The sequence below is a fragment of the Cervus canadensis genome, chromosome 3, assembly GCF_019320065.1.
Source record: "Cervus canadensis isolate Bull #8, Minnesota chromosome 3, ASM1932006v1, whole genome shotgun sequence".
NCBI lineage: Eukaryota > Metazoa > Chordata > Mammalia > Artiodactyla > Cervidae > Cervus > Cervus canadensis.
Window position 1 is genome coordinate 4,682,640 of NC_057388.1, and position 24,468 is coordinate 4,707,107.

Consider the following 24,468-nt stretch of genomic DNA (forward strand, 5'->3'; position numbering starts at 1 on the left):
GGACCCGACGGAGTGATTAACACATACACCATGCAGTTCAGTGGCACTAACTACATTCACACTGTTGTGCAACTCTCGCCATCATCCGTCTCCCAGATTTTTCACCTTCCTGAACTGAAACTCTGACCATCAAACACTAAGTCCCCACTACCCCGCCCCTCCCCTCCGTACCCTAGCCCCTGGCATCTACATACTTTCTGACTCTATAAAGCTGACTGTTCTAGGTACCTCATGCAAGTGGAATCAAACTGTTTTTGCCTGCTCAGACTGTATTTTGGAGTGTATTTTTAAGGTTAATATCCATCCTGTAAATAGATTGCTCCTTCTTTTCCCCCCGTGCTGTACAGTATATCCTCATCGGTTACCTATTTCACACGCAGTCGTGTGTACATTTCAGTGCCAGTCTCCCACTTTATCCCCCTTGATGTCCAAAAGTTTGTTCTCTATATCACTGATGTAATATTTTTAATGAATTTCTTAATGCGGGCATTTCAACTGTGACAGCGTTGGAATCAGTGTAGTGCCCATGCTTTGATGCCTTGTTAGGAGGATCGTCTCTGTGTGTGTACTCTAACTCCAGGCGCTAGAGCTGCCCACAGAGGAAGAAAACGATTCACTTCTGTTTATTTCTCCCTTGCTTCCCAGACAGACATGAGAAAACTCTTAAAAATGCATTTGTAGGTCTCTATGTATCTATGTTGAGATAAGTTGCTATGAATGTTAGGTGGTAGCCTTTACCAGCAGGGTTTTCATGAGGGAATTTCACCCTAGAAAAGTGATCCGTGGTGTTCTCTAGACTCTCCCAAGGAGGCTGTGTGGTAGTACTATCCTAAATGACAGGAGTCAGGTGGGTTCATTATATCGAGTGGACAGCCATGGGCTCTAAGGCACAATTCTGTGGCTCTGAGTTCAGGTTTCCAAGGAGCAGGGTCTGATGTGGGGCTTTAGGGGTTCACCATTTATTAAGGGATGCTCTTTGGGGAAGCTTGTAGGAGTTAGGGACGCCAGATACACAGGGAAGGAATGAGCAAGGATGTGCCCTCTGGGATAGTCACCTCCCATCAGCTCCTCCTGAGTGGAATCTGCATTTCAGATGAGCATTAGCCCCCAGGAGCATGGGGTCAAGGTGCTGGTTGTAAATATATAACCCTATCACCTTGCTCCTCGTCTGAGGGTAAAGAGGACACAACCACAAGGAGAGCTACTTCTGAGCATCGTCATATATTTCACATGCAATTTTAGAGCCTCAGATGATAAGAGTGGGACTAGGAGCTTACTAAGAACCTTCTAGAGTAATATCATCAGGTGACATTACTAGGTGTCATTTTCCCAACTGTGCTTCCAAATGAGCATCCACTGCTTCTGTTGAATTCAGACCAGGGGATGAAAAAGCCCTCAATACAGCTCCGTATAATACTGCCCTGATGGCAGCACGTAGAGTCTGCCTGCAATGCAGGAGACACAGGAGATGGGGGTTCAATTCCTGGGTTGGGAAGATCCCCTGGAAGAGGAAATGGCAACCCACTCCAGCATCCTTGCCTGGGAAATCCCATGGACAGAGGAGCCTGGCGGGCTACAGTCCGTGGGGTCACAAAGTCGGACACAACTGAGCAGGCACACGCCCTCGCCCGCAGGCACAGCCCAGCACTCTGCTCCCTAAGAGTTGGAATCATTCAACTGGGAAGTAGAATCCTCAGGACCTGAAACAGCTCCTGGTCTGGAGGAGGTGCCGGGAGTTGGGGGTGCCCAGGAGCCCTGCAGAAGCGCTGGAGGCTGCCCAGAGTCTAACCTGGGGCTTTCTTGCAGGCACACTCCTCCGTGGAAAGAGCCGGCTTAATTGGTGGAGTGAGATTAAAAGCCATCCCTTCCGATGACAAGTTTGCCATGCGAGCTTCTGCCCTGCAGGAGGCCCTGGAGAGAGACAAGGCAGCCGGCCTGATTCCTTTCTTCGTAAGTTCCCCCGGCCCCACAGGAGTGTCTGTGGTGACTGGATCATTTCCTGGCTGCCGCGCGGTAGTCACCGGCCAGGCAGTACTCTGGTCAGTGAGTCTCTTCTTCAGGGCGGCTGGAGCAAAACTCCAGTGATTTTCCCTTCCGCTTGTGTGAATCTCAGAAACACAGAGTACTCAGTCTGGGGCATACTGCTAAACCAAAAGATCTTGCTTCTGCTTCCTGTTAAAAATGACACCATAGGGTGCACCCTTGACATGGTAGATGCGTGACAGACATCGGAGTTAGCTGAATTAAAAATAAAATACGCTTTCCACCCAGAGGGGTGTCCTCAGTAGATACTAAGATGCATCGTTTGTGAGAGATGTGTTGCAAGCCAGCAGTGATTAACTTAAAATACAATTAAATAGGATATAATTAAAATATCTAACTATCCAAACATCAGCTAGTTTTGCTGTACACGGCTGGGCATCTTCCAGTGGGGGAGAAACCGCGGCTGTTACAACTGGAGCCTGGGCGCTGGCCTGCCTGATGCGCTCACGGCGTCATCTCACGTCTGCGCCGGGCTGTCGGGTGTGACTGTGGCACTAGCCCTGTGGGGTCATCTGGCTGCACTTTGGAGTCACCTGGGGGGCTAAGAAGGATGCTGGGGCCCAGGCCCTGCTCCAGCCTCTCTGGGGACGATGCCAGATACTGGAATCGCTTCCCAGCGGCTTCCAGATTCTGCTGGGCACGCAGGATTCCATGCCCCTGGGCACCCATCTGTATCTGGGTACTTCCGAGTTGCAGAGCAAGCTGGGTCCAACAGACTCTAGGTGTCACATGTTTATAACTTGCATTACTTTTTAGGAGTTACTCTTTGAGATGAGCTTTTTTATCCAAAAATTGTTTTGATCAATTCAAATTTACCACCATTTGTTGAATAACTAACATGTAGACGGAAGGCATGATTTTATACGCAATTTGATCTTGATTCAAGGATTTTCCAAGGGAATAAGGAGCATAAACAAATAATTGTAGAAACATCAACAAGTGTCAGGTTGTTGAGTTGGAAGATCTCTTTCATACTTTGGATTATTGTTGGAAACCGGCCCTTTATCAAGAGGTATGCTTTGCCAATGTTTTCTCCAAGTTGGTGACATGTTGTTTCATTCTTAGTAAGTATCCACAAAGAAGAAGTTTTTATTTTTAATGAAGTTCATCTCATTAATTTTTTTCATGGACTATGTCAGTGACACCTAAAAACTCATCTGCAAACCCAATATGTTCCAGATTCTCTCCTGTGTTAGCTTCTAAGAGTTTTATAGTTTTGCATTTTACATTTATATCTATGGTTCATTTTGAACTGGTTTTTGTAGATGGTGTAAGTCTATCCAAATCCATTCCTTGCATGTGAATGTTTGTCCCAGCACCATTTGTTGAAAAGACTCTTCTTTTCCCATTAAATTCCCTTTGCTCCTTTGTCAAAGATCAGGTGACCATATTTGTGTATGTCGATTTTTGGGTTTCTGTTTTGATCCATTGATCTGTCTGTTTATTCTTCCCCAGTACAACACTGTCCTGATTACTGTAGCTTTTACTAAGGCTTGAAGTTGGGTAGTGTCAGTCCTCTGACTTTTTTTTCTCCTTCTGTATTGTGTTGTATATTCTGCCTTCTTTTGCTTCTCTCTATAAACTTTGGGTGTGGTTTGTCAATAGCCATAACATAATTGGCTCGAATTTGAATGAGACTGCATTGAGTTTATAGATCAAATTACGAAGTACTGACGTCTTGACAATGTTGAGTCTTCCTACCCATGTACATAGAATATTTTTCCATTTATTTTGATAAATTCTTTCATCAGAGTTTTATAGTTTTCCTCATATATATCTTGAGGCTTTCCTTGTAGCTCAGTTGGTAAAGAATCAATGCAGGAGACCCAGGTTCAATTCCTGGGTCAGGAAGTTCTCCTGGAGAAGGAAATGGCAACCCACTCCAGTATTCTTGCCTGGAGAATCCCACGGACAGAGGAGCCTGGCAGGCTACAGTCCATGGGTTTGCAAGAGTTAGGCACAACTTTGCAACTAAACCACCACCATATAGATCTTATCCATATTTTGTTAGATTTTTATCTAAGTATTTCTCCCTCTCTCTCTCGCTTTGCCGCTCTAGTTTGGTGTTAGTGTACATGGTATTGTGTTCTTAATTTCAAACTCAAATTTTTCATTGCTGAAGTATGAGAAAGCAACTGACTTTTGTATATTACCCTTTATTCTCTGTCTTGTTATAATTGCTTACTAGTTTCAGGAGGTTTTGGGTTTGATTTTGATTTGGGGGGTGGATTTCTATATAGACAACTGTGTCATCTTCAAACAAAGGTAGTTCCATTTCCCCCTCTCAATCTGTGTATCTTTAGCCCCTTTTTTGTCTTTTTGTAGTAGCTAGAATTTCCAACCTCATGTTGAATAGGCATGGTGAAAGCAAATATCCTTGCCTTGTTTCTGTTCTTGTCAGGAAAACCTTTAGTTTCTCACTATTAACTCTGATGTCAGGTTTTTAATAGATGTTCTCTATCAGGTTGAGGTAGAACATCTATTAAAACATCTGCTCTATCCTGTTGGCTAGGATTTTTAAAATTTTTCTGGATTTTGTCAAATATTTTTTGTTTATCTATTGATATGATCACGTGATTTTTTTCTTCTTTAGCCTTTTGACATGATAGGTTATGTTAATTGATTTTCAGTGCTGAATCAGTCTTGCATGCCTATAGTTAAGTCCCACTTGGTTGTTATTTTGTATATATTATTGAATTAAATTTGCCTGTGTTTTGTTGAGAATTTTCACATCTATCAAAAGAGATATTTGTCTGTGGTTCTTTCTTTTCATGTCTTTGTCTGATTTTGGAATTTGGTTGAGACTGACCTCACAGAATGAGTTAGGAAACATGCTGTTTTCCTCGGTTTTCTGGAAGAGAGTATAGAGAACTAGTTTTATTTGTCTCCTTTTTAAATGAAATATTTTGTTAGTTTCGGGTACGCAGCATAGTGGCTCAGCATTTTTACGGGTTATGCACCGTTGAAATTCACTATCATATGATGCCATATTTCCCTGTGTGCGCGATGCATCCCTGTCCTGGCCCAGTACTTGCTTATCCAGCTTATCCACAGTAGTTTGTACCTCTTGGTCCCCTACCCTCACCACTCCTCTCCCCCTGGCAATCACGAATTTGTCTTCTGTATCTAGTTTAATGCCTTTCTTGAACGTTGGGTAGATTTTACGAGTGAACCCACCTGGCCTGGTTGCTGTCTGTTTTGGGGGGCTATTAATTTATTGATTGTATTTTTTGATAGATACAGGTCATCTTAGTCTGTTCTGGTTGCTACAATAAAATGCCACAGACCAGGTGTCTTATGAACAACAAAACTTTATTTCCCCCAGTTCTGGAGGCGGGAAGTCTGAGATCAGGGTGCCAGTGTGGGTGCTCCTCAGGGTCTTCTCCTGGGTGCAGACGGCTGACTTCTTGCCATGTCCTCATATGGAGGAAGGGGCTCAGGAGCTCTGTGGGGCCCTTTTATAGAAGCACTAATCCCATTCTCAAGGGCCTCATCCTCACGATCTCCCAAAGGCCCTGCCTCTTAATACCAACCACTTGGATTTCAGTGGTTTTGCAGATGTTAGGGGCACATAAACATTCAAGCTGTGGCACAGACCTGTTGAAAGCATCTATTTTTCTTTATGTGAGTTTTTCTAAAATTATGTCTTTCAAAGAGTTGATCCATTTCTTTCAGGTTTTCAAATTTGTGGGCATAGAGTTATTCATAATATTATTTAAATATTATCTTTTTACCACCCAGGGGGTCAGAAATGATGGTCCTTTTATTTCTAATATTAGAAATTTGTGTCCTCTCTTTTTTCTTAGTTAACCTAGTTAGATGTTTATCAATTTTATCGATCTTGTCAAAGTACCAGCATTTGGGTTTGTTGATTCTCACTATTGATTTCCTGTTTCTAATTTCATTAAGGTCTACTCTAATTTTTATTATTTATTTTCTTTTAGGCCCTTTGGATTTAATTTTCTCTTTGTTTTCTAGTCTCCTAAGGTGGAAGCTTACATTCCGGATTTAAAATTTTCTTTTTCTATTGTATGTATTCATTTAATGCTATAGAGTTTCCCCTAAACTATTATCATTTGTTCCCCCAAACTAATTATTTTCACTGCATTTCACACATTTTGGTAAGTTGTATTTTCATTTTCATCGAGTTAAAAATAATTTGAAAATTTCCCTTTGCCCTATATGTTAATTAAAATCTTTACTGTGTTGTCAAGCCATAAACATGATATGTCTCTCTGTTTATTTAAATCTTCTTTAATTTCTTTCATCATATAAGCCTATACTTGCTTTGCTAGATTTATACCTATATAATTCTTTTTTTGAACAGTTATAAATGGTGTTGTATGTTTAATCTAGGTGTCCATGTGTTTATTGTAGCTTACAGAAATACAGTTAATTTTTATGCTGATCTTATATCCTGTAATGCTGCTGAACTCACTTGTTAGTTCTAGGAGGGTTTTTAAAAAATGAATTTTGTGGGTTTTTCTGTCTAGATAACCAGGTCATATGCAAACAGGTACAACTGTATTTCTTCCCTTCTGACCTGTTTGCCTTTTATTTATTTTTCATGCCTTTTTGCACTGGATAGAATTTCAAGTACTATTTGTTTGGCAGTGATGAAGGTAGGCATTCTTATCTGGTTTCCAATGGTAAAGTGGAATGAATGAGTTTTTCACCATTAAGTATGATGTTATCTTTAGACTTTGTAGATGTTCATTATCAAATTGAGAAAGTTTTCTCTATTCCTGAAGTTCTGAGAATTTTTATCATGAATTAGTGTTGAATTTTGTCAAATTATTTTTATACACTGATTGATGGGTTGAGTGGTTTTATTAAGCCTGTTAACAAGGTGGATTACAGTGGATTTCAAATATTAAACCAGCCTTGCATTCCTGAAGTAATCTCATTTGTTCATAATATAATTCCTATTGCTAGATTCTAATTACTAACATTTAAGGACTTTTGCTTCTATATGCATGAGTAATATTGGTTTGTAGTTTTCCCTTTTTATAGTCTTGTTTTGATGTTAGGGTAATACTGACTTTATAAAAAGACTTGAGAAGCAGTTCCTTCCTCTGCTATTTTCTGGAAGAGATTGTGTAGAATTGATGCTAATTGTACTTTAAACATCTGGTTTTGAATTTAGCACTGTTCTATATATGGGAAAAAGCCAGAGTCTGGGTTCTTGGAAATCACTCCTTTGATATATACCTTAACCATCCAGGGTCAGTATCTGGCTTTTCTCCATCCTGAATCCACTCGGGGTGCACGTCTGGGGCAGCGGCAGTGGCTGATGACTTGGTGGCCACAACCTTGTTTGCTTCCTGATGCGGCAGGCAACGTTCTTGTTTATACCCCCATAATGTGGTGGTGGAAATTCAGAGCAGGGCAGTGTTTCATTTTGGCTGCTACTCTATGTCTTTGTGTTGATGAAGACTTTGAAATAAGCATCATCTATGTGCTCTTCTGGAGAAGGCAGTGGCACCCCACTCCAGTACTCTTGCCTGGAAACTCCCATGGACAGAGGAGCCTGGTGGGCTGCCGTCTATGGGGTCGCACAGGGTCGGACACGACTGAAGCGACTTAGCAGCAGCAGCAGCATGTGCTCTTCAGGGTGGCCAAGACCTCTGTTGGGGCATTTTATATGCATCATTTAAGAGGCATCTACACCTCCATCAATTACATTTCACTATCCTCATGGTGGGCTCTCAAGCAAAAGGTGACAAGTTCACAGACTTCGGAGCAAGTGCCAGATGCTCAGACTCATCGCACTTCAAAGCCCATCATGATGGAATAAGTGACAATTCCACGCTAATTCACTAAGTCACTCACTTGTTTAACAAATGAACACCCATGACATACTGGGCCTGTGGGACTGAGATCAAGGAGAGCCCTCAACCATCCTACTGGCTGGAGTGGAGATATTAAGGGAACAGTCTGCACCAGGGTGCAGTGTAATCTGCATTAGAGGTCCAGTGATTTGGAGCAGAGGGATTCACAGCTCATCAGAGCTCATAGTCTGACCTGTATGAAATGCCTGCTTCCTTAGAGCCTTCCCTCTGCCAGCCCCGCGGATCTGTGGGTAGGCGTGGTCCCTTTCCTCTTGCAATGCTCCTGGTGGCAGATAGACATGTCCACCGATCTTTGTGCCATTTGGTGAGGACTATGCATGTGGACAGTGCTTCCCTGGGGGCTCAGATGGTAAGGAATCTATCTGCAATGCAGGAGACCCCTGGTTTGATCCCTGATTCAGGAAGATCCCATGGAGAAAGGAATGGCGACCCACTCCAGTACGCTTGCCTAGAGAACTGCATGGACAGAGGAGCCTGAAGGGTTACAGTCCGTGGAGTTGCAAAGACTTGGACACGACTGAAGCGGCTAACGTACACATATGCACATGGACGAGGGGTAGAGGGTGTGATGAGCTCAGTAGGGGGGTGTCAGTGAAGTCTTTGCTGAGAGTTAACGTATAAGCCCCCCTGTCCTTGAGGACATGCATCATGAGCCTGTCTTGTGGAAGAAAACAATACTGCAAAGGCACAGAGATGCGGAGGATCACTGGATGCATGAGAAGATGCAGCTGGCCGTTGTCGTAAAGGGGCAGCCAAGGGCCCATGAAGCTGGAAGGAGAGGCTGCCTGGACCAGGCAGGAGTGTTGCTTGAGCTTTGACATGTTTGCTGGTTCCCATTGAAATGAATGCCTGGTGGTTATCATCCTTCACATGTGTGGCTCTGTGCTCGATCCTGAGATGGAGACCCTGATGCCTGGATGTCTCAGGGAGCTTGCTGACCCTGGAGGTCTAGCCAGTCCTGGAGATCTGAAAGGCACGTGAGCCTTTCCTAAGCAAGCCAGCCCCCTGGAGCCCACGAGCCCTGCCCACCTCCTTCATGGTTCACAGAGGGGCTATAGCCCCTTCAAAGTGTGACCTGCTATGGAAAGTAGGGGGCAGATTGGGCAGATCTGACCTGGGAGCCCTCCACGAATTCGCCGGGTCTTGTGATACATTTCTCTTTCTTCCTCTGGGTGGTTTGCTTTCCTGACCTGATATGATCAGGCCCAAGGCAGAGGGCAGAGCCTGCGGGCAGTGGTGAGACTGGCCGATGAGGAGGGGCGGGCAGCGTGGGGTAGCAGGACAGCTCCAGGCTCTCAGAGGTGGGGCACCCAGCCCGCCTCCCCCTTTACAAATGTGATTAGGTCTCTGCAGAGCAGCTGAAATCAGGTTAGCATCTCTGAGCTGAGCCGCGTAATCAGAGCCTGGAGCAGAGCAGGTGCTGGGGTTAAAGCAGCTTCTGAGAATGAGGACAAGCTGCCTCACAGCCCTCAAAACACGGAACACACGGGCCCTGCCATCCCCCAGCCTGGCACATCCTCCTAGGAGCCTGCACCCCATGTTGCCCACATGCTGTGGAGGGAGCTGCCCAGGGATGGGGTTGGTTGGAAGGGCCTCAGGCATGGCCCAGTGTGCTGGGTTCTTTAATGGCAGAACCGGAGTTAAGAATACCTGGACTCTCTTCCCGGTCTGGTCCTGCCTGTTTGTCCTCAGACCCCACGCTGAGTGTCTCTCTTAAGCTAACAGTAAAATAGGGGGTCCTGAAGACATCCAAATCAGGAGGGTCCTGACTACTGAATATAATGTCTGCAAAGCTCCCAGACCTGGCTGAGACATGGTCTCAGCTGAGGGCCACTCCCAGGACTGGGCAGTGTTTTGTTGATTTTACAAAATGCTCCACGGCAGAGTGAAAATATAAATACTAATATAAAAATCTCAGAATAAAAGGTGTAATATTAACCAAATCCCATCATAAGAGTCAAACAGTACCAATATTTGGTGACATTATTCTAGACTCACTGTCATATACACATTAATAGAAAATAATTTTAACAAGCGGATATTCAGGTTGCATTTTTAAAAGCAGATGGTATGGCATTTCTTTCCATTAGGATTTAACTGAGGAAAATGAGATGAAATGAAAGGAATTCCTGGATGTCAGATGTGTCGTTCCTAAGAGACTTGAGAAAATAATTTGCAAGTGATATTAAGATGGTTGAATCATCCTGTGGGTTTTTTTTTTTTTTAAAGCTACAAAAGCTTTATGATATAGACAAAGCATTTTATAGGTTTCATGTTCTACCTACCAAACCAGGACCCTTAGACAAAGTGTTTTGATATTCAGTTATATTTTTGGAAGGAATTGCAAACTCCAGAGGAAAATGGCTCACTGACTCAGATTCCCACCCAGTGACTCTTCTGGTCAGGATTAAGCAGGCCTGGAGAATGGCTGGTGCTTGGACGGGGGCGAGGGGGGCGGGTGTGAGGGGTGGGCACATAGGTGGGAGGACAGGGTCTGAGAAGCCGTGGGAAAGGGCAAAGCTGCAAGGTCTGCACTCTCTGACCTTAGGCTCTGGCCATATCCTGGTCCAGCGCATTTGTGTTGTAAATGAGGAAGCAAACACCCAGCAGGCGTCCGCAGGAGGCAGAGCTGGGCCTCCATCTGGCCTCAGTGTCCCACCTGCTTGGCTTCGACCTCTGTGTATCCATCTTGCCTTTTCATTCTGGCGGCTGGTAACTGGATGTCTCAGGAAGCTTGCTGACCCTGGCGGTCTAGCCAGCTCCTGGGCACCTGAAAGGAAAGTGCCCCTTTCCTAGGCACGCCGGCACTCTCAGAGCCCACAGACCTGGCCACACGCCCTGCAGGGCTCTCACACTCCAGGCCACTGTGCTCCCGCCCTGGTCCCCCAGAGCCAGGGGCCAGAAAACCAGAGTAGCTCTTGTGCCCACAGCCCATTGCAGTGATCTGAAATAACTCACGCTTGTCAGTATTAAGCCTGCCTCGCCTGTTCCTTTCTGCTGGAACCTGGAGTTCGTGCCCCCCCTTTCCCCTCTCCCCAGCCCTTCCTCCACCTCCTGCTCAACACTGGTGCTTCCCTGTGTGGCCCTGCACGGCACGGCATCCCCTCTCCCTGTGGGTATCACAAGCTACCCGTGCAGCGGTCATAGCCTCCCACACTGTTGGCCTTCCCTGACTATGTCCACTGAGCCATCCCCGGGCAGACCCCCACACCTCCCTGGTCAGACCGCTTTGACTCTGAAACACGTTTGGTTTTCAGATCAAACACAGGTGGGCGTAGGTGAAATGCAACCAGGGAGGCCTCCTGTAAACGCTTCTCAAGTTTACAGGCTTTGTTTTTCTGATCCTTCCGTCTCTATTCTCGGGGCACAGATAATTGCTGGAGGCTCCATAAAAGCCACACAGATTGAATGAAATGTCAGTCTTGTCACATGGAAAGAGAAATTTCATTATTTAGACAGCATCCGCCACCATAGATCAATTAGGCTCTTTGGTTTTGAAAACATCAGATGCTTTTTGATCGTTTGGAGGGTGTTTGCATGCAGTGAATGTTTCAGCACCCAATCTGTGCCAGCAAAGTGTGAGTTCCTAGCAACATGAACAAATAAGATGCAGACCCTGGTCTCAAGAGCTTCATGGATTTCCAGGGCTGGGCCTGGGGGTGTGGCTGTGTGTGTGGAGGTTACAGCAGGGACTATGACATAGGACTGAACAAAGGACATTTGCTTCTTACCCTCCAGGTGGTGGCTACACTGGGGACCACATCCTGCTGCTCCTTTGACAACCTCTTAGAAGTGGGGCCCATTTGTAAGTATCTCATTAAATTTTGTTTGGAAAAATTTTCCTGATATCCAAAGACTTTAGTGAACTGTCTCTTTGGGCTCTCCTTCATAATATTAACTTAATATTATATTACACCACTATATAATAATATAATAATATATAACTGACTGATAGGAAAAGACCCTGATGCTGGGAAAGATTGAGGGCAGAAGGAGAAGGGGACAACAGAGGATGAGATAGTTGGATGGCATCACCGACTCGATGGACATGAGTTTGAGCAAGTTCTGGGAGTTGGTGATAGACTAGGAAGCCTGGCATGCTGCAGTCCGTGGGGATGCAAAGAGTCGGACACGACTGAGTGACTGAACCGACTGATTGATAATATATTATATAAATGTAATATAATTATATAGTAACACACCATATTATAATATAATGTTAACATTATGAAACTTACTGTGGGATAGCCTGCCAGACTCTTCTCACGTTTACAGTGAACTCCAAAAACTCAGAACTTGGGCTAATTGGACAACAGTTAACCTTAGCTGTACCAACACAGTGTTAGTAAGTGAAATACAATAGTGATATCAGATTGCAAAGGCTGTGTTGTCCCATTGAAGAGAACCAACTTTGCAGATTCTCAGAGGGTTGTGTGTGGGATGGCAGGAGAGTTTCCTGTCCTTGGAGTAAGTCTTCCAGCATCTTTTATGGTTTGTTTTTTTTTTTTTTTTGCCTTCTTGGAATTCCTGAATATAGGTGAGCAAATTAAAACAATTAAGCAAATCAATTAAAAAAACAAACAAACAAAAAAAAAACTGGATTCCTCCCAAGAAGAAAGTGAGCTTTGTGTGTTTACTGGGAGCCTCCCTGGAGAAGGGCATGGCAACCCACGCCAGTATTCTTGCCTGGAGAATCCCGTGGACAGAGGAGCCTGGCAGGCTACAGTCCATTGGGTCACAAAGAATCGGATGTGACTGAGGGGCTAACAGTTCACTTAACTTCCCTCCTCCCTCAGTGGAGCATTGAGGTTTTCTTAAGCAGAATTCAAAGAATTCAAGGGTGAGCTGGGAATAAATGGCTTGGACCTGAGGCTCTAGGAACACAGCAGGGCTTTCTCTTGCTGGAAGGCCTCTCCTCAGGCAGGGGCCTGGCTTATGAGCATCCTCTCTGTCCTCGGGGCAGGAGAACCAGCTCCTTAGCTGCAGGCAGAGCCGCTGCCCAGGGCTGGCGGAGGCAGGTGGCAGGAGCCAGCTGGAGGGCCTAGATGTTTCCTGGCCACGCTGTGGTTTGTGCCAGGCATCCAGCCGGCTGCGGGGCCTGGCTCACTGCCCATTTGTGGAACTCCAGGGGTTTCTCAGCTCTCCTCACCTGGGTCCACCTGTGGACCACACTCGGGGGATGCAGGAGTGGACCATCTCCCCCCACCATGAGTGATGGCTGGATGGCATGCGTCGGGCCGGCCACAATCACAGCAGCTGTGCTGCAGCCCAGCCCTGTGGCTTCCGTTCTGAGCTCTGCGCCCGTCTGCAAAGTGCAGTCAGAAGCACTTGTCATTGTGAACTGATGGGATTCTGAGTGACTGAGTTAACACACAGAGAGGGTGCGAGGCAGGAGGGTGGGAGGAGCCCTCGGGATCCAGGAGATGTGGAGCTGTTGGCTGGCCCACCAGGTGGCCGCGGGCGTTCCTGCCTGTCCCCACAGGCGCCAGCTCCCCAGCCGTGACCATGGCAGATGTCTGTCCCCGCCGCTGGCTGGAGTCAGAGGCGCAAGGCCGGGGTTGGGGGCCAGGGAGGAGGGACAAGCTGGCTGTGGCCATAGGCGTGGCTTCACGAGCTGCACACCCTGATCCTGGGCCAAGGCGCTGGGCCACTGGATTCAGATGTCAGGCTGGGAACTGGACGTCCGGGCCCCTGGCCAGCTGATGGCAGTCCATGGCTATCAGATTAGAGGGCTGAGAGCCCCACGGGGCACAGCCCACAGGACCCTGCCCCCCAGCACCGGCTGCTCTCCTGTCCTGGGGCTGGGGACTGTGGGAAGAGCTGGATCATTGAGGAGCTTTTGGTGCCAAATGTAGAGGCTGTTCCCAGGGGGCCGAGGGATCCAGTGAGCACCACTACCCTCCACTCACTGCCCAAGCTTATCCATGAGGGCAATTTGGACGATTCTATTTATGATTGGCAAGGCTCTTATTAACCATGGGTGGTGTCTTCACAGTTGAATGAGCACCTTTTACCTGCTTGCCCTCCTCTGAGTGTCGTTTTCTTGCTTGTCACCAAATATTTAGCATTCTTCAACTTTGGACAAGGCCAGGTCAACCTTGTACTATAGTGCAATCACAGGAAACCATTAAAATAATTCAGATTAGTCATCTTGGCCAGTATTGACCAAGAGGCTTATCAGAATCGGGTTTTCTCCCAACTGCTGCTTTAGGAAAGGTGCTTTTTTAAAAAACAATATTTATTTATTCATGTATGCATTTGGCTGCTCCAAGTCTTAGTTATATCACATGGGATCTTCAGTCCTCGTTGAGGCATGTGGGATCTTTGGTCTCAGCATACAGACTCTTTTTTAAACTTGATTCTTTCTCTGGGGCTGTGCTGGTTCTTCACTGCTGTGCACGGATTTGCTCCAGCCGTGGCCAGCAGGGCCTCTCTTCAATTGCTGGGTGCGTGCTTCTCCTGGCGGGGGCTTCTCTCATTGCAGAGTGCAGGCTCCAGGGGCCTTGGGTCTCAGTAGTTGTGGCCGCCGGGCTTAGTTGTTCCACAGCATGTGGGATCTTCCTGGACCAGGGGTTGAATCCATGTTCCCTGCATTGGCAGGTGGATTCTGAACCACTGGATGGTCAGGGAAGTCCCATGTGAACTCTCTATTTACAGCATGTGGGATCTGGTTCCCTGACCAGGGATAGTCCCTACATTGGGAGCGCAGAGTCTTAGGCACTGGATCACCAGGGAAGTCCCAGGAAAGACCCTTTCTATTCAGTTTCTTTTGAAACAATTTGCCAGTGAGACTGTTTCAGTTGGTCATCTTGGAGTGATCAGTGGGAATTCCTGGTAGATTTTATTGAGAAAAGGATAAGAAACAGAAAGCAGAGAGTTGAAGGCAGACAGGCAGAAGGTATGAAGGTGGGAAGCTGACACGGAGGTCCCCGGTAAGGGGGGCGGGGAGGGGATCCAGGGTAGGCAAGATGGAATGGCTGGTGAGGATGCAGCAGACACTTCCAGAGGTCTGCTGCTTCTGTCCGTGGGGCCATGGAAGCCTTGGAAGGAAACATGCAGGCAGTGGGGGCTCTAGAGGGACAGAGGCTGCCTCCTCCCTTGTGGCCGGAGCAGAAAGCTCCCTGTCCAGGCAGCCTCATCTGGGTGCTGGGTGGGCCTGGTCCTGGGGCGTGCAACTCCTGTGTTCCAGCCATGGGGTCTCCAGGACCCCTGACTCCTACAGATATCCTCAGTACTTGAAGAGGCTAGGAGGCAGGTTGTGCTGTCAGTCAATCACATGTAAGACTCAGGATGTGGCCATTGTAACCTTGGCTCTTCCTTTCCTCGTGGAGAGAGGAGAACCCCACTGGGAATCCACTCAGCAAGGGTATCTGGAAGTTCCTTCTGCAGGAGTTTATGTTTAGTCTTTTCCTTTTTCAATTGAAATGTTTATTGAGATAATGATAGAGCCACATGCATCTGGTTCAATCACTTCATCACGTAGAGAAAGGGATAAAGTAGAAACAGTGACAGATTTTATTTTCTTGGGCTCCAAAATCCCTGTGGACAGTGACTGCAGCCATGAAATTTAAAAGACTCTTGCTCCTTGGAGGGAAAGCTATGATAAACCTAGACAACATATTAAAAAGCAGAGACATCACTTTGCCAACAAAGGTCCATCTAGCCAAAGCTGTGGTTTTACCAGTAGTCATCTATAGATGTGAGAGCTGGACCATAAAAAAGGCTGAGTGCTGAAGAATTGATGCTTTCAAACTGTGGTGCTCGAGAAGACTCTTGAGAGTTCCTTGGACAACGAGGAGATCAAACCAGTCAATCCTAAAGGAAATCAACCCTGAGTATCCATTAGAAGGACTGTTGCTGAAGTTGAAGCTCCAATACTTTGGCCACCTGATGCAAAAAGTCAACTTGTTGGAAAAGACCCTGATGCTGGGAAAGATTGAAGGCAAGTGGAGAAGGGGACGACAGAGGATGAGATGGCTGGATGGCATCACTGACTCGATGGACATGAGTTTGAGTAAACTCCAGGAGTTGGTGATGGACAGGGAAGCCTGGTGTGCTACAGTCCATGGGGTTGCAAAGAATCAGACTTGATTTAGCAAATGAACAACAGAGCCACACAATAGACAACCTCTGTGTACTTTTCCCAGTTTGTTCTGATGGTAACATTTTGCAAAACTGCAATACATGTCACAACCAGTCAGGGTGTGTCCCTGGGCTCTCACAGGCTGGCGGGAGGCTGCCTACATTTCCTGGCCCCTCCGGGAGATCCAGTGAATACTTGTAGTTCCCAGTCCTCCAGGACTCAGAACTGATATGAAATGACCCAAAGCCCCCATTTTAAGCCCTGCTGTTACACTGTCTGGGGGATGAGTCCTAGCAGACACGGCCGTCCCCTCCCCAGAGTCAAGGGCAAAGGCCAGAGCTCCTTGGGGTGAAGCTAGTTCTCTCTGCAGCCGTCTTTCTGGGGACCCCCTTCCCACCGGAGGCCCCTCTGCCTTTCCCCACCCACTGCTCCCTCCGAGATCCCCTGTATCCTCTGGAGTGACATAGCCCTGGGGGTGGCATCATTCCAGCCCCCTCCTTGGGGTCTGAGGTCAGATCTCCTCTCCTCTGTCTTCCCAGGCGAGGCCCAGCTAAGGGAAGGGGCTGTGGTTTCACTGTGCGACAAGCATCTTTCCCGCGGGGTGAGGGCTGAGGGGCCCCCAAACTCCATCCCCCTCCTCCCGCCCTCGTGGCTGTATTCCTTCCTACCTTGTCTGCCTGAGCTGGACACAGACCCTGGCATCTGTCAGACTCTACCCAAGTGCCTCTAACAGAAAATGCAGTTCTCTGACAGCGGCCTCTGTGGCCCCACGGAGGACCCAAGCTTGCCCTGAGATTTTGTGTCCATCCTTTATGCGTGTCTGAAGCTTCTCCCTCCCTCAGTAGAGCTGAGCTTTAGCAACGACCGATGACAGCGTTCTGCAGCGGTGCTGGCCCTTGTGTCCTTTCATGACCCCATTTCTCCTAAGGCTTCGTGCCCTTTCCGGCACACAGCCACATTATGGGGGGCTCTGGGGCACCCAGGGGCAGGCTGGTCTGTGTGAGGCATTTTAGGCCTCACCCAGTGTGACCCTGTGTTAATTACCATTGTCCCAGGACACATTTGAGCTTAATCCAACTGAGGGCTTTCGTTCCTTCCATCCTGAAGATCAAACTGAATCATGGCTTTGAAATGTCTCTTCCATCTTTTATCAGCAGAATTCAGAAGTGCTCCTCACTCCTCATAGCATTTGTGTGTGATGAACCAGCATCACGCAGGCAAAAGTGAACTGTGAATCTATTCACCTGCACGGATGCATTGGCAGGTCCTGACCAGCCCCTGCGAGGCTGCCCTGATCCAGGTCTCCTGGGGCAGCATCTGCCCCCATAAGGGAAGGAGCCCACCCCTTGATCTAGACCCACCACCTCTCCTGCTTGCGTGTTTCACAGCTATGGGACGCCCCCAGTGCTGAGGCTGGGAATAATCACAGTGATCACGTCATTCCTCGCCGGGTCTGTCCTACTGTCGTGATGAGTACAGTATGAGTGCCATCTGGTTTATCCCTCGGGGTCTGAGTGCTGTTTTATCTCCATTTGCTGAGAGCAGAGCGAGCATGCAGCATGGCAGTAAGGCCACACGGCTGCTGGCACCTGGGGGAGGGATCTGAACCCAGATGCACCCGAATCGAGGGAGCACATTCAGACAGGACTCTCCCCCAGCTCAATGCTAGAAGGTTCCTGTCCTGTGAGGCCCTTCTCTTGTGGCTGGAACCCAAGATTCACACTCATGAAAGGAGCTGAGAAGATTCAGGAAGCATAAAATAGGTGCCTGAACTTCCTGTGGGGATGGAGGGGGGCAGAGAGACCAGTGGGGACTGTGGGTGGTCCCAACCTCAAGAGATGCTTGTGGGAAGGGCTTCAGAGCCCAGAGAATTGGAAAGAAAGTTCGCAGTGAGTGAGGCGGGGAGAGCAGAGCAGAGTGCACACCTGGAGTGGATGTGGACAGCGGGATGAGGGTGGGGAATGCTGGTCTCATGGAGCTCTGCCGGGCCTGAGGGTCAACTCCGAAAGTCCGGGTGCTCCCCTCGCCTCCATGCGTGTGCTGCGTACTGGTCCCCGTGCCTGGCGCTGTCAGGCCAGCAACAGTGAAGGGCTGTGGCCTCAGCATCACCACCTGTCAGGGATGCAGGCCTCAGACCAACAAACACTATTGACAGACCATGTTCAAAAGATGCCGGGATGGGACAGGTGCTTGACTCTGGCGCGGGGACACCCTCCAGGACTCACAGGTTGTTTCTGGGCTTCAGGTCACGAGGAGGGCTTGTGGCTGCATGTGGACGCCGCCTATGCGGGCAGTGCCTTCATCTGCCCTGAGTTCCGGCATCTTCTGAACGGCGTGGAGGTGAGTGTGCTCTTCAGCAAGATCACTTTTATTTATTTACTTATTAATATTTTTATTGGGGGGTAGTTGCTTTACACTGTTGTGTTAGATTCTGCTGTATAGCAAAGTGAATCAGTTAAACATACTCAGTGCTCTGCGTGAGCTCAATGGGCAGGAAATCATTTTTAAAAGGCACACTGTCATCAGTGATTTGTCTTCATAAGGATGTGATACTTTTATTTTTCACTACTGTGGTTCATTTCAGCAAGTGATTTCCATACCCATTTCTGTGCTGATTAGAAGTTACACCTCCCTGTGACAGGGGGTGAGAACCTCCCTGGTTCCAAAACCTGTCTTCTCAAAGAAGACACACCTGATGTTTATACTATTTCTCAGTCTACAGATCCTGGGCAGAGCTGTCATGATAGGGTAGATTTTTAGTTGATAAGATGATGGGGAAATATTTAGGAAGAAAATAAAATCTTAATGCATTTCAGATCAATGGGTAGTTTTTAAAAACCAGCCCACCATTCCATTCAGTCTAAGTCAATGTCACAGTTGTGTTCTGATCATGCAACTGAGCATGATGTTCACGTTCATAGAGATAGAGCGAGCAGCCATCAGTACATTTAAATGTCCCATGCATGCTCGGAATTTGGAATATATGGCCTGTAATGCCTCCTAAAACATCTGATTCTTTTGAGAAACAGCAATCAAAATGGTTGGCTGATGGTCTGCTTCTCCAGGGTGCAGACTTAACACACGGAGATTATCTTAGGGACAGATCCTGATAAATTATTTCAGACCCAAGCAGGTTTTCACTGTCAGCAGCTCCCAGGGCAGGAGGCTCCTTCTTGCCAGGGTCTCAGATGTACATGCAGCGAAGGGCCCAGAGCAGCAGGCTGTCAGTAACGACTTCATGCTCAGAGACAGGGGTTTCTTGAGACCGTGGCCTCAGTGGTGCAGGAATCAAGGGTGTTGTCTTGGGCTGGAACAGCTGGTTTGCCTCCTGGCTTTGCGTCAAGACCAACCACGTCCCCTTGGGCAGGCTAGTAACCTCTCCACACCTCACAAAGTGGATTTCATAATCAAGCCTCCTTTGAGGGGTTATTATAAAAATCAGAAGCGTTAATCATATTTAAAGAGCTGAGAAGCAGCACCCACACACAGCAAGCTGTGCACACAGTACATGTTATTCTCATTTCCCACTACAACCTGGAGAGACTGTCCCTCCAAGCCTCTCTCTGATCTGTTGTCTGCTGCCAATCAATTTTCTAATGAGTGATTTGAATTCTTATAACGCCATAATACTAGAAAAGTAGGTATCAGTGGTATATAATACAAAATTCTCATCTTTGAAATAAGTAATCCTTTTGTCACTAATGAATGAAGATGCATTCTGGTTTATGCCTCCATCACATCCATCCATTCACTCACTCATTCATTCAGTAATTACTTATTGATCTCTGAATGTGTGCAAGGGCTCAGATCAATCCTCGGGGGTACATGGAGGCCTCTGGAAATCTTGGGAAGGGGTGAAAGTACTTGAGAAATTCTGGTAACAGGGTGCTCACACTGACTCCTGTAGTTCATGGCTGATAGTTGGGTGGGTGTTTGGTGCTGGGAAATGAAGACAAAGTCTCTCCACCATGTAAATACCTTTTGTTGGGGTCCTATGTGTAATGATCATATCACTGGGAATGTCTCCCTCCCCTGGGGCCTCAAGAGACCAAGGGCAAAGCATCCATCAGGATGTATGCGCCCTTCCCAAGGCCTGGTCTTTTCTGAGTGTCTAGTGTAGAATTTCATGATCTGTTCCCACTACACTCTTCTCTTCCCCAGGAACCAACAACTCAAAGTTTCACTTTCCTGAGGTGGTGTCTGTCAGACCACCACAGTGGTGGGGCAGCCCTCCACCCATCTCTCTGCACTGAGTTCCTATCAGTATCAGATAGGATTTCATACCCAGCAATGAGTAATGCCATCCAACCTCCTACGGTCCCTGGGCTGGGAGGGCTGGCCACTCAGCTGGCAGATAAGGGACTGTAATATCCTGTCTAACCGGCCCGGCCCTGGTGATAAGCGCCTTCCTCTCCATCAGCAGGAAGAGACATCCCTGTGGGTAATGAAAGAGCAGTTTAAAGAGATCAGCCCCCAGGAGGGAACTAATAAAATTCCTAGCAAACAAAGCCCTTCTTTCACCTTTTGTTTCTCATTATCAACAAATGAAACTCGCTGTCATTTCCTGCCTCTTTCTCAACTTTGCTTTTTCCTGGAACCTGGAGGGAGATGAATCTGCGCCCTGGAGTGGGTGGAGGGGTGAGGTGGCCATCTGCAGATCCAGTGTCTGCCCTCCGGCCCCTCCTGGCCCCTCCTGTTCTCCTGCCTCCTCCTGCTCCTCACTCGTCAGGATGGAGGAGAGGCGTCCCAAAGCCTCAGGAGACTCTGAAGCTCCCCCCTAGGAGATTCCTCCCAACTGGGGTCTCGCCCGGCCGCAGTCATCAGCCCGCTCCAATATAGATGCAGGCACATGGCCTCAGGTGGACTCAGGTCCTGTCACTCAGCCAGAGGACAAGCCAGGGGCACGTGCTCTGACAAGTCAGCGGAAACACAGACTGCCCGAGTCAGTCTCGGTGGCTGAAATCTCATTTGTCCTACTTGAAAACAGGTTGACGCTTGAACTTGACGAGTGACCCTAGAGCCAGTTCTTGGCAGTTGTTACCACTGGTGTCCAGAGACCCTCTCACTGTTTTGAGTATAATGACTGTGGATAGTGTCTTTAGAACGAAGAAGAAAATATTTAGATAAACAAGAACAGTTGTTGCTCTATTACATCCATATTGGCAAAAGAACCATCCAATTCAATGAAAAATGGGCTGATCCTGATTGCTGTATATTAGTTATGATATTTTCATTTCCCATTGTTGATCATGGTACGTATACTCTGAGAACTTTGCTAGTTCATAAAGTTTGGGAAACATGCATAAAGTATTTTCTCAGCTGAGTCAGTCCAATTTTCTGCCGTAGCACCTGTGAATTAAAATTCTGATTGTCAAATAGTCTAGTAGTGTGAAGTGTGGATAAATTTTATCTGACTTTGGACTATGGAAAATTGAAAGCGCACGACATAAATTATGAATAACATCTCATTTTATGTGGAAAAGTGGAACTATGACTTTCCTCAAAAACGAATTGGGATTCACCAGTGTCAGAGCAGGAGAGCCCACTGAACTATAAAGTGTTTGTGTTGCTTCTTGGGGGTGGGCATCCTCATGGATGATAGAAACGCCCCATGACCTTTGTCAGGGTCGGTCTTGGACTATGCTTTTGAAATTCTGCATGTTTTATATTATCCAAGGTCCCCGAAATGCATCCCTTGATCCAAATGTGATAGCCCTACACCAAGTTAGGATTAACACATTTATTTTTGCATATATTTTAGGAAGGCCTTAGATAGTATCTAATTCCAATCCCTCACATAAATTCCCATAGAAAAGTGCTGCTGCCACTTCAGAAATAAAGGGTGTTGCAGCCATCCAGACATCACTTCGCAGCCGCCCCTGAAAGTGAGCCCTGTGGGGACTCAGGATAGGAATGCCCAGCACACCGGCCCCAGGTAGCTGAGATTCCCATCAAGGTAATGATTTCAATGAGCCCAGACTCATGCATCTTTCCACACAAAGAAAAGCCCTAAATTCCTTAACGACACATGTGGTTTCCTTGGCCTGTGTGATAAGTCACTTCAGTCGTGTCCGACTCTTTGCGACCCTATAGACTGTAGCCTGTCAGGTTCCTCTGTCCATGGGATTCTCCAGGCAAGAATACTGGAGTGGGTTGCCATGCCCTCTTCCAGGGGACCTTCCTGACCCAGGGATCAAACCCTCATCTCCTGCGGCTCCTGCATTACAGGCAGATTCTTTACCACTAAACCACGAGGGAAGCCCTTGGTTTTCTTTAATTGACAGTAATCTTCTGATGTTCCAACTACCTGATATTTGTTGCAAAAACCCCTATGTAGCTTGGCTTCCCCCTTCCCTCTTCAGGGCAGTCCCTTGGAGTGACCTTAGATGCTGTCTTCTGGGCTTGAAGTCCTGGAAAAGTCTGTTAATATAAAGCATAACTCTCAGCTTTTAGGTTGTGCTTTTTTTTCAGCCAACAACCTGGTACCTTTTATGCCCAGTGGACCACAGTCTCACTCTGGTTCTGTGGGTGCCCCCTGCAGGGTGCCCCCAAGGCACATCCCTACCAGCTCAGCGAGTCCCTCCCCTCCCCTCTATGAGGGGAGCCTGGTTCAGGGCTGCCTGTGACGTCGTTTTACAAGCCCCACCCAATGGCTGCTCTCTTACCAGTTCTCTGGACTTAACCAGAGCTGCTCGAGATCATAGCGGCTTTTTCCATCACATGGCTCCCCATCTGTGTGGCCAGCCCTACAACCACAGAGCGGTTATGGGATTTGCACCAGACGGCTTCTGCATCACCCTCAGGACCTGCGCTGAGGCGTCCACGGCTGTTGCCTCATGACTCTCCCACGAAGCGGGACTCCCAGCCAGGCACATGGGGAAGCAGTGATGCCCAGGTGCCAGCCCAGATCCTCTGGCTCCGAAGCTCGTTTCCTCCCTGTGTGCCTCAGCCCAGAATCAGACACATTAGCTTCATGTTTCGTGAGGCAGGATTTGAAATGAATGAAATGGGCTCAGGTAGGTGGGATAGTTGCCCAAGTGCCCACGAGCCCCAGACCCACAGTTTCACCTGATTCCCATTTTGTCTGACTGGTCAGACGACTTTTATCTGAGAATACAAACTGTTAATTACTATGCATGAGGTCTTGTTTTTAGCTAAGCATTAATGACTGAAGTGTTTTCTTTTTGTTGTTTTTATTCCGTGGCAGTTTGCAGACTCGTTTAACTTTAATCCCCACAAGTGGCTCTTGGTGAATTTTGACTGCTCTGCCATGTGGTAAGTCTCCCTGTTCATTAGACGTCACTTACCCTGCAATTACCCTGCTTCTTAGACAAGTGTATATGAAAGAAACCTGGCAGGTGAAGTGACATTGCTGGGGAAGCATATAAAACACTACCTGCCTGCATTTCTTCAGTGGGTAGAGTTCTTGCTAAATCTTACCCTGTCGTATGCTGTCATCTAGAACATATTGGCACAAGAGAAGTTTAACAGAGAAAATATCCGATCTAATTTACCTAGTATTAACAACAACAACGACAACAAAACAATACAAATTAACCTTAGTACATATTTGTAATTCATTTGCTTCTATGTTTTTATTCTTAAATGTTTAATAAATCTAAGTCTAAATGCTTAAAAGCATTTGCTAAGCAAAAAGAAAAGGAGTTCTATTTTCTAAGACGTTCCCTGGAAATTCCTAATAGCCATACCGTCAGCACATTGGTTATATTTAGAGCAAGAAAAAAGAATTCAGAAATGAAAGGGGATGACATTTCACTGCACTGATGATGTTTAAAGAAATTATGAAGACCGGAGTAGAATGGGATCACTAGAAAGTAGTGCTTCTTAGTTTATTAGAGTAAGAAGTTGGTTAATGAATCCTTAGATCCAGTAGTTTTGCATGAATTTTGTGCAAAATTGTTTATTGCATAATTAAAGGAACGGATTTCCACCTTAAAAAGCTGAGGAAAGCAACGGAAGTCAGTTCCCCAAGCTCACCTTAACTTACCTTTCTAAAGATAAGCTGCACTCAGGGCTTTTCATTGTTTAGTCACTAAGTCAGGTCTAACTCTTTGCAAGCCCATGGACTGTAGCCCGCCAGGCTCCTCTGTTCATGGGATTTCTAAGGCAAGAATACTGGAGTGCGTTGCCTTTTCCTTCTCCATGGGATCTTCCCAGTCTGGGAATTGAAACTGCCTCTCCTGCACTGGCAGGCAAATTCTTTACCACTGAGCCACTTTTAGGTCTGTTTAAATCAAATTTCCTTCTTTGTCAGTCTTAGCCCCAAACTCTGATACATGATTTTAAAACCCATTTGTATTTGGGCTAAAGTTTGTCAGAAATGCTAATAAGAACTTAGAAAAGCTATATCTTTTATGAATGTTAGTATTCTTGTGGTTATGTTTGACTATTTTACCTAAAGGAGAACACTTTGAGGATAGTTTGTATAGCATGTCAAAACTCCCCTTTCTCTAACTCTAAATTGGGTTG

At 46.9% G+C, this 24,468-nt stretch overlaps 1 protein-coding gene across 5 annotated transcripts in view; it reads left to right on the top strand.

Moving 5' to 3' along the window:
- DDC (dopa decarboxylase) overlaps positions 1–24,468 on the top strand; it is a 92,854-nt gene that overhangs the window by 34,531 nt on the left and 33,855 nt on the right. For all 5 annotated transcript variants that reach the window (XM_043462514.1, XM_043462518.1, XM_043462517.1 and 2 more), the window contains 4 exons: positions 1,807–1,950; positions 11,634–11,700; positions 18,224–18,318; positions 23,186–23,253. In XM_043462514.1, coding sequence (XP_043318449.1) covers positions 1,807–1,950; positions 11,634–11,700; positions 18,224–18,318; positions 23,186–23,253 — 374 coding nt within the window. The remainder of the gene's footprint in view (positions 1–1,806; positions 1,951–11,633; positions 11,701–18,223; positions 18,319–23,185; positions 23,254–24,468) is intronic.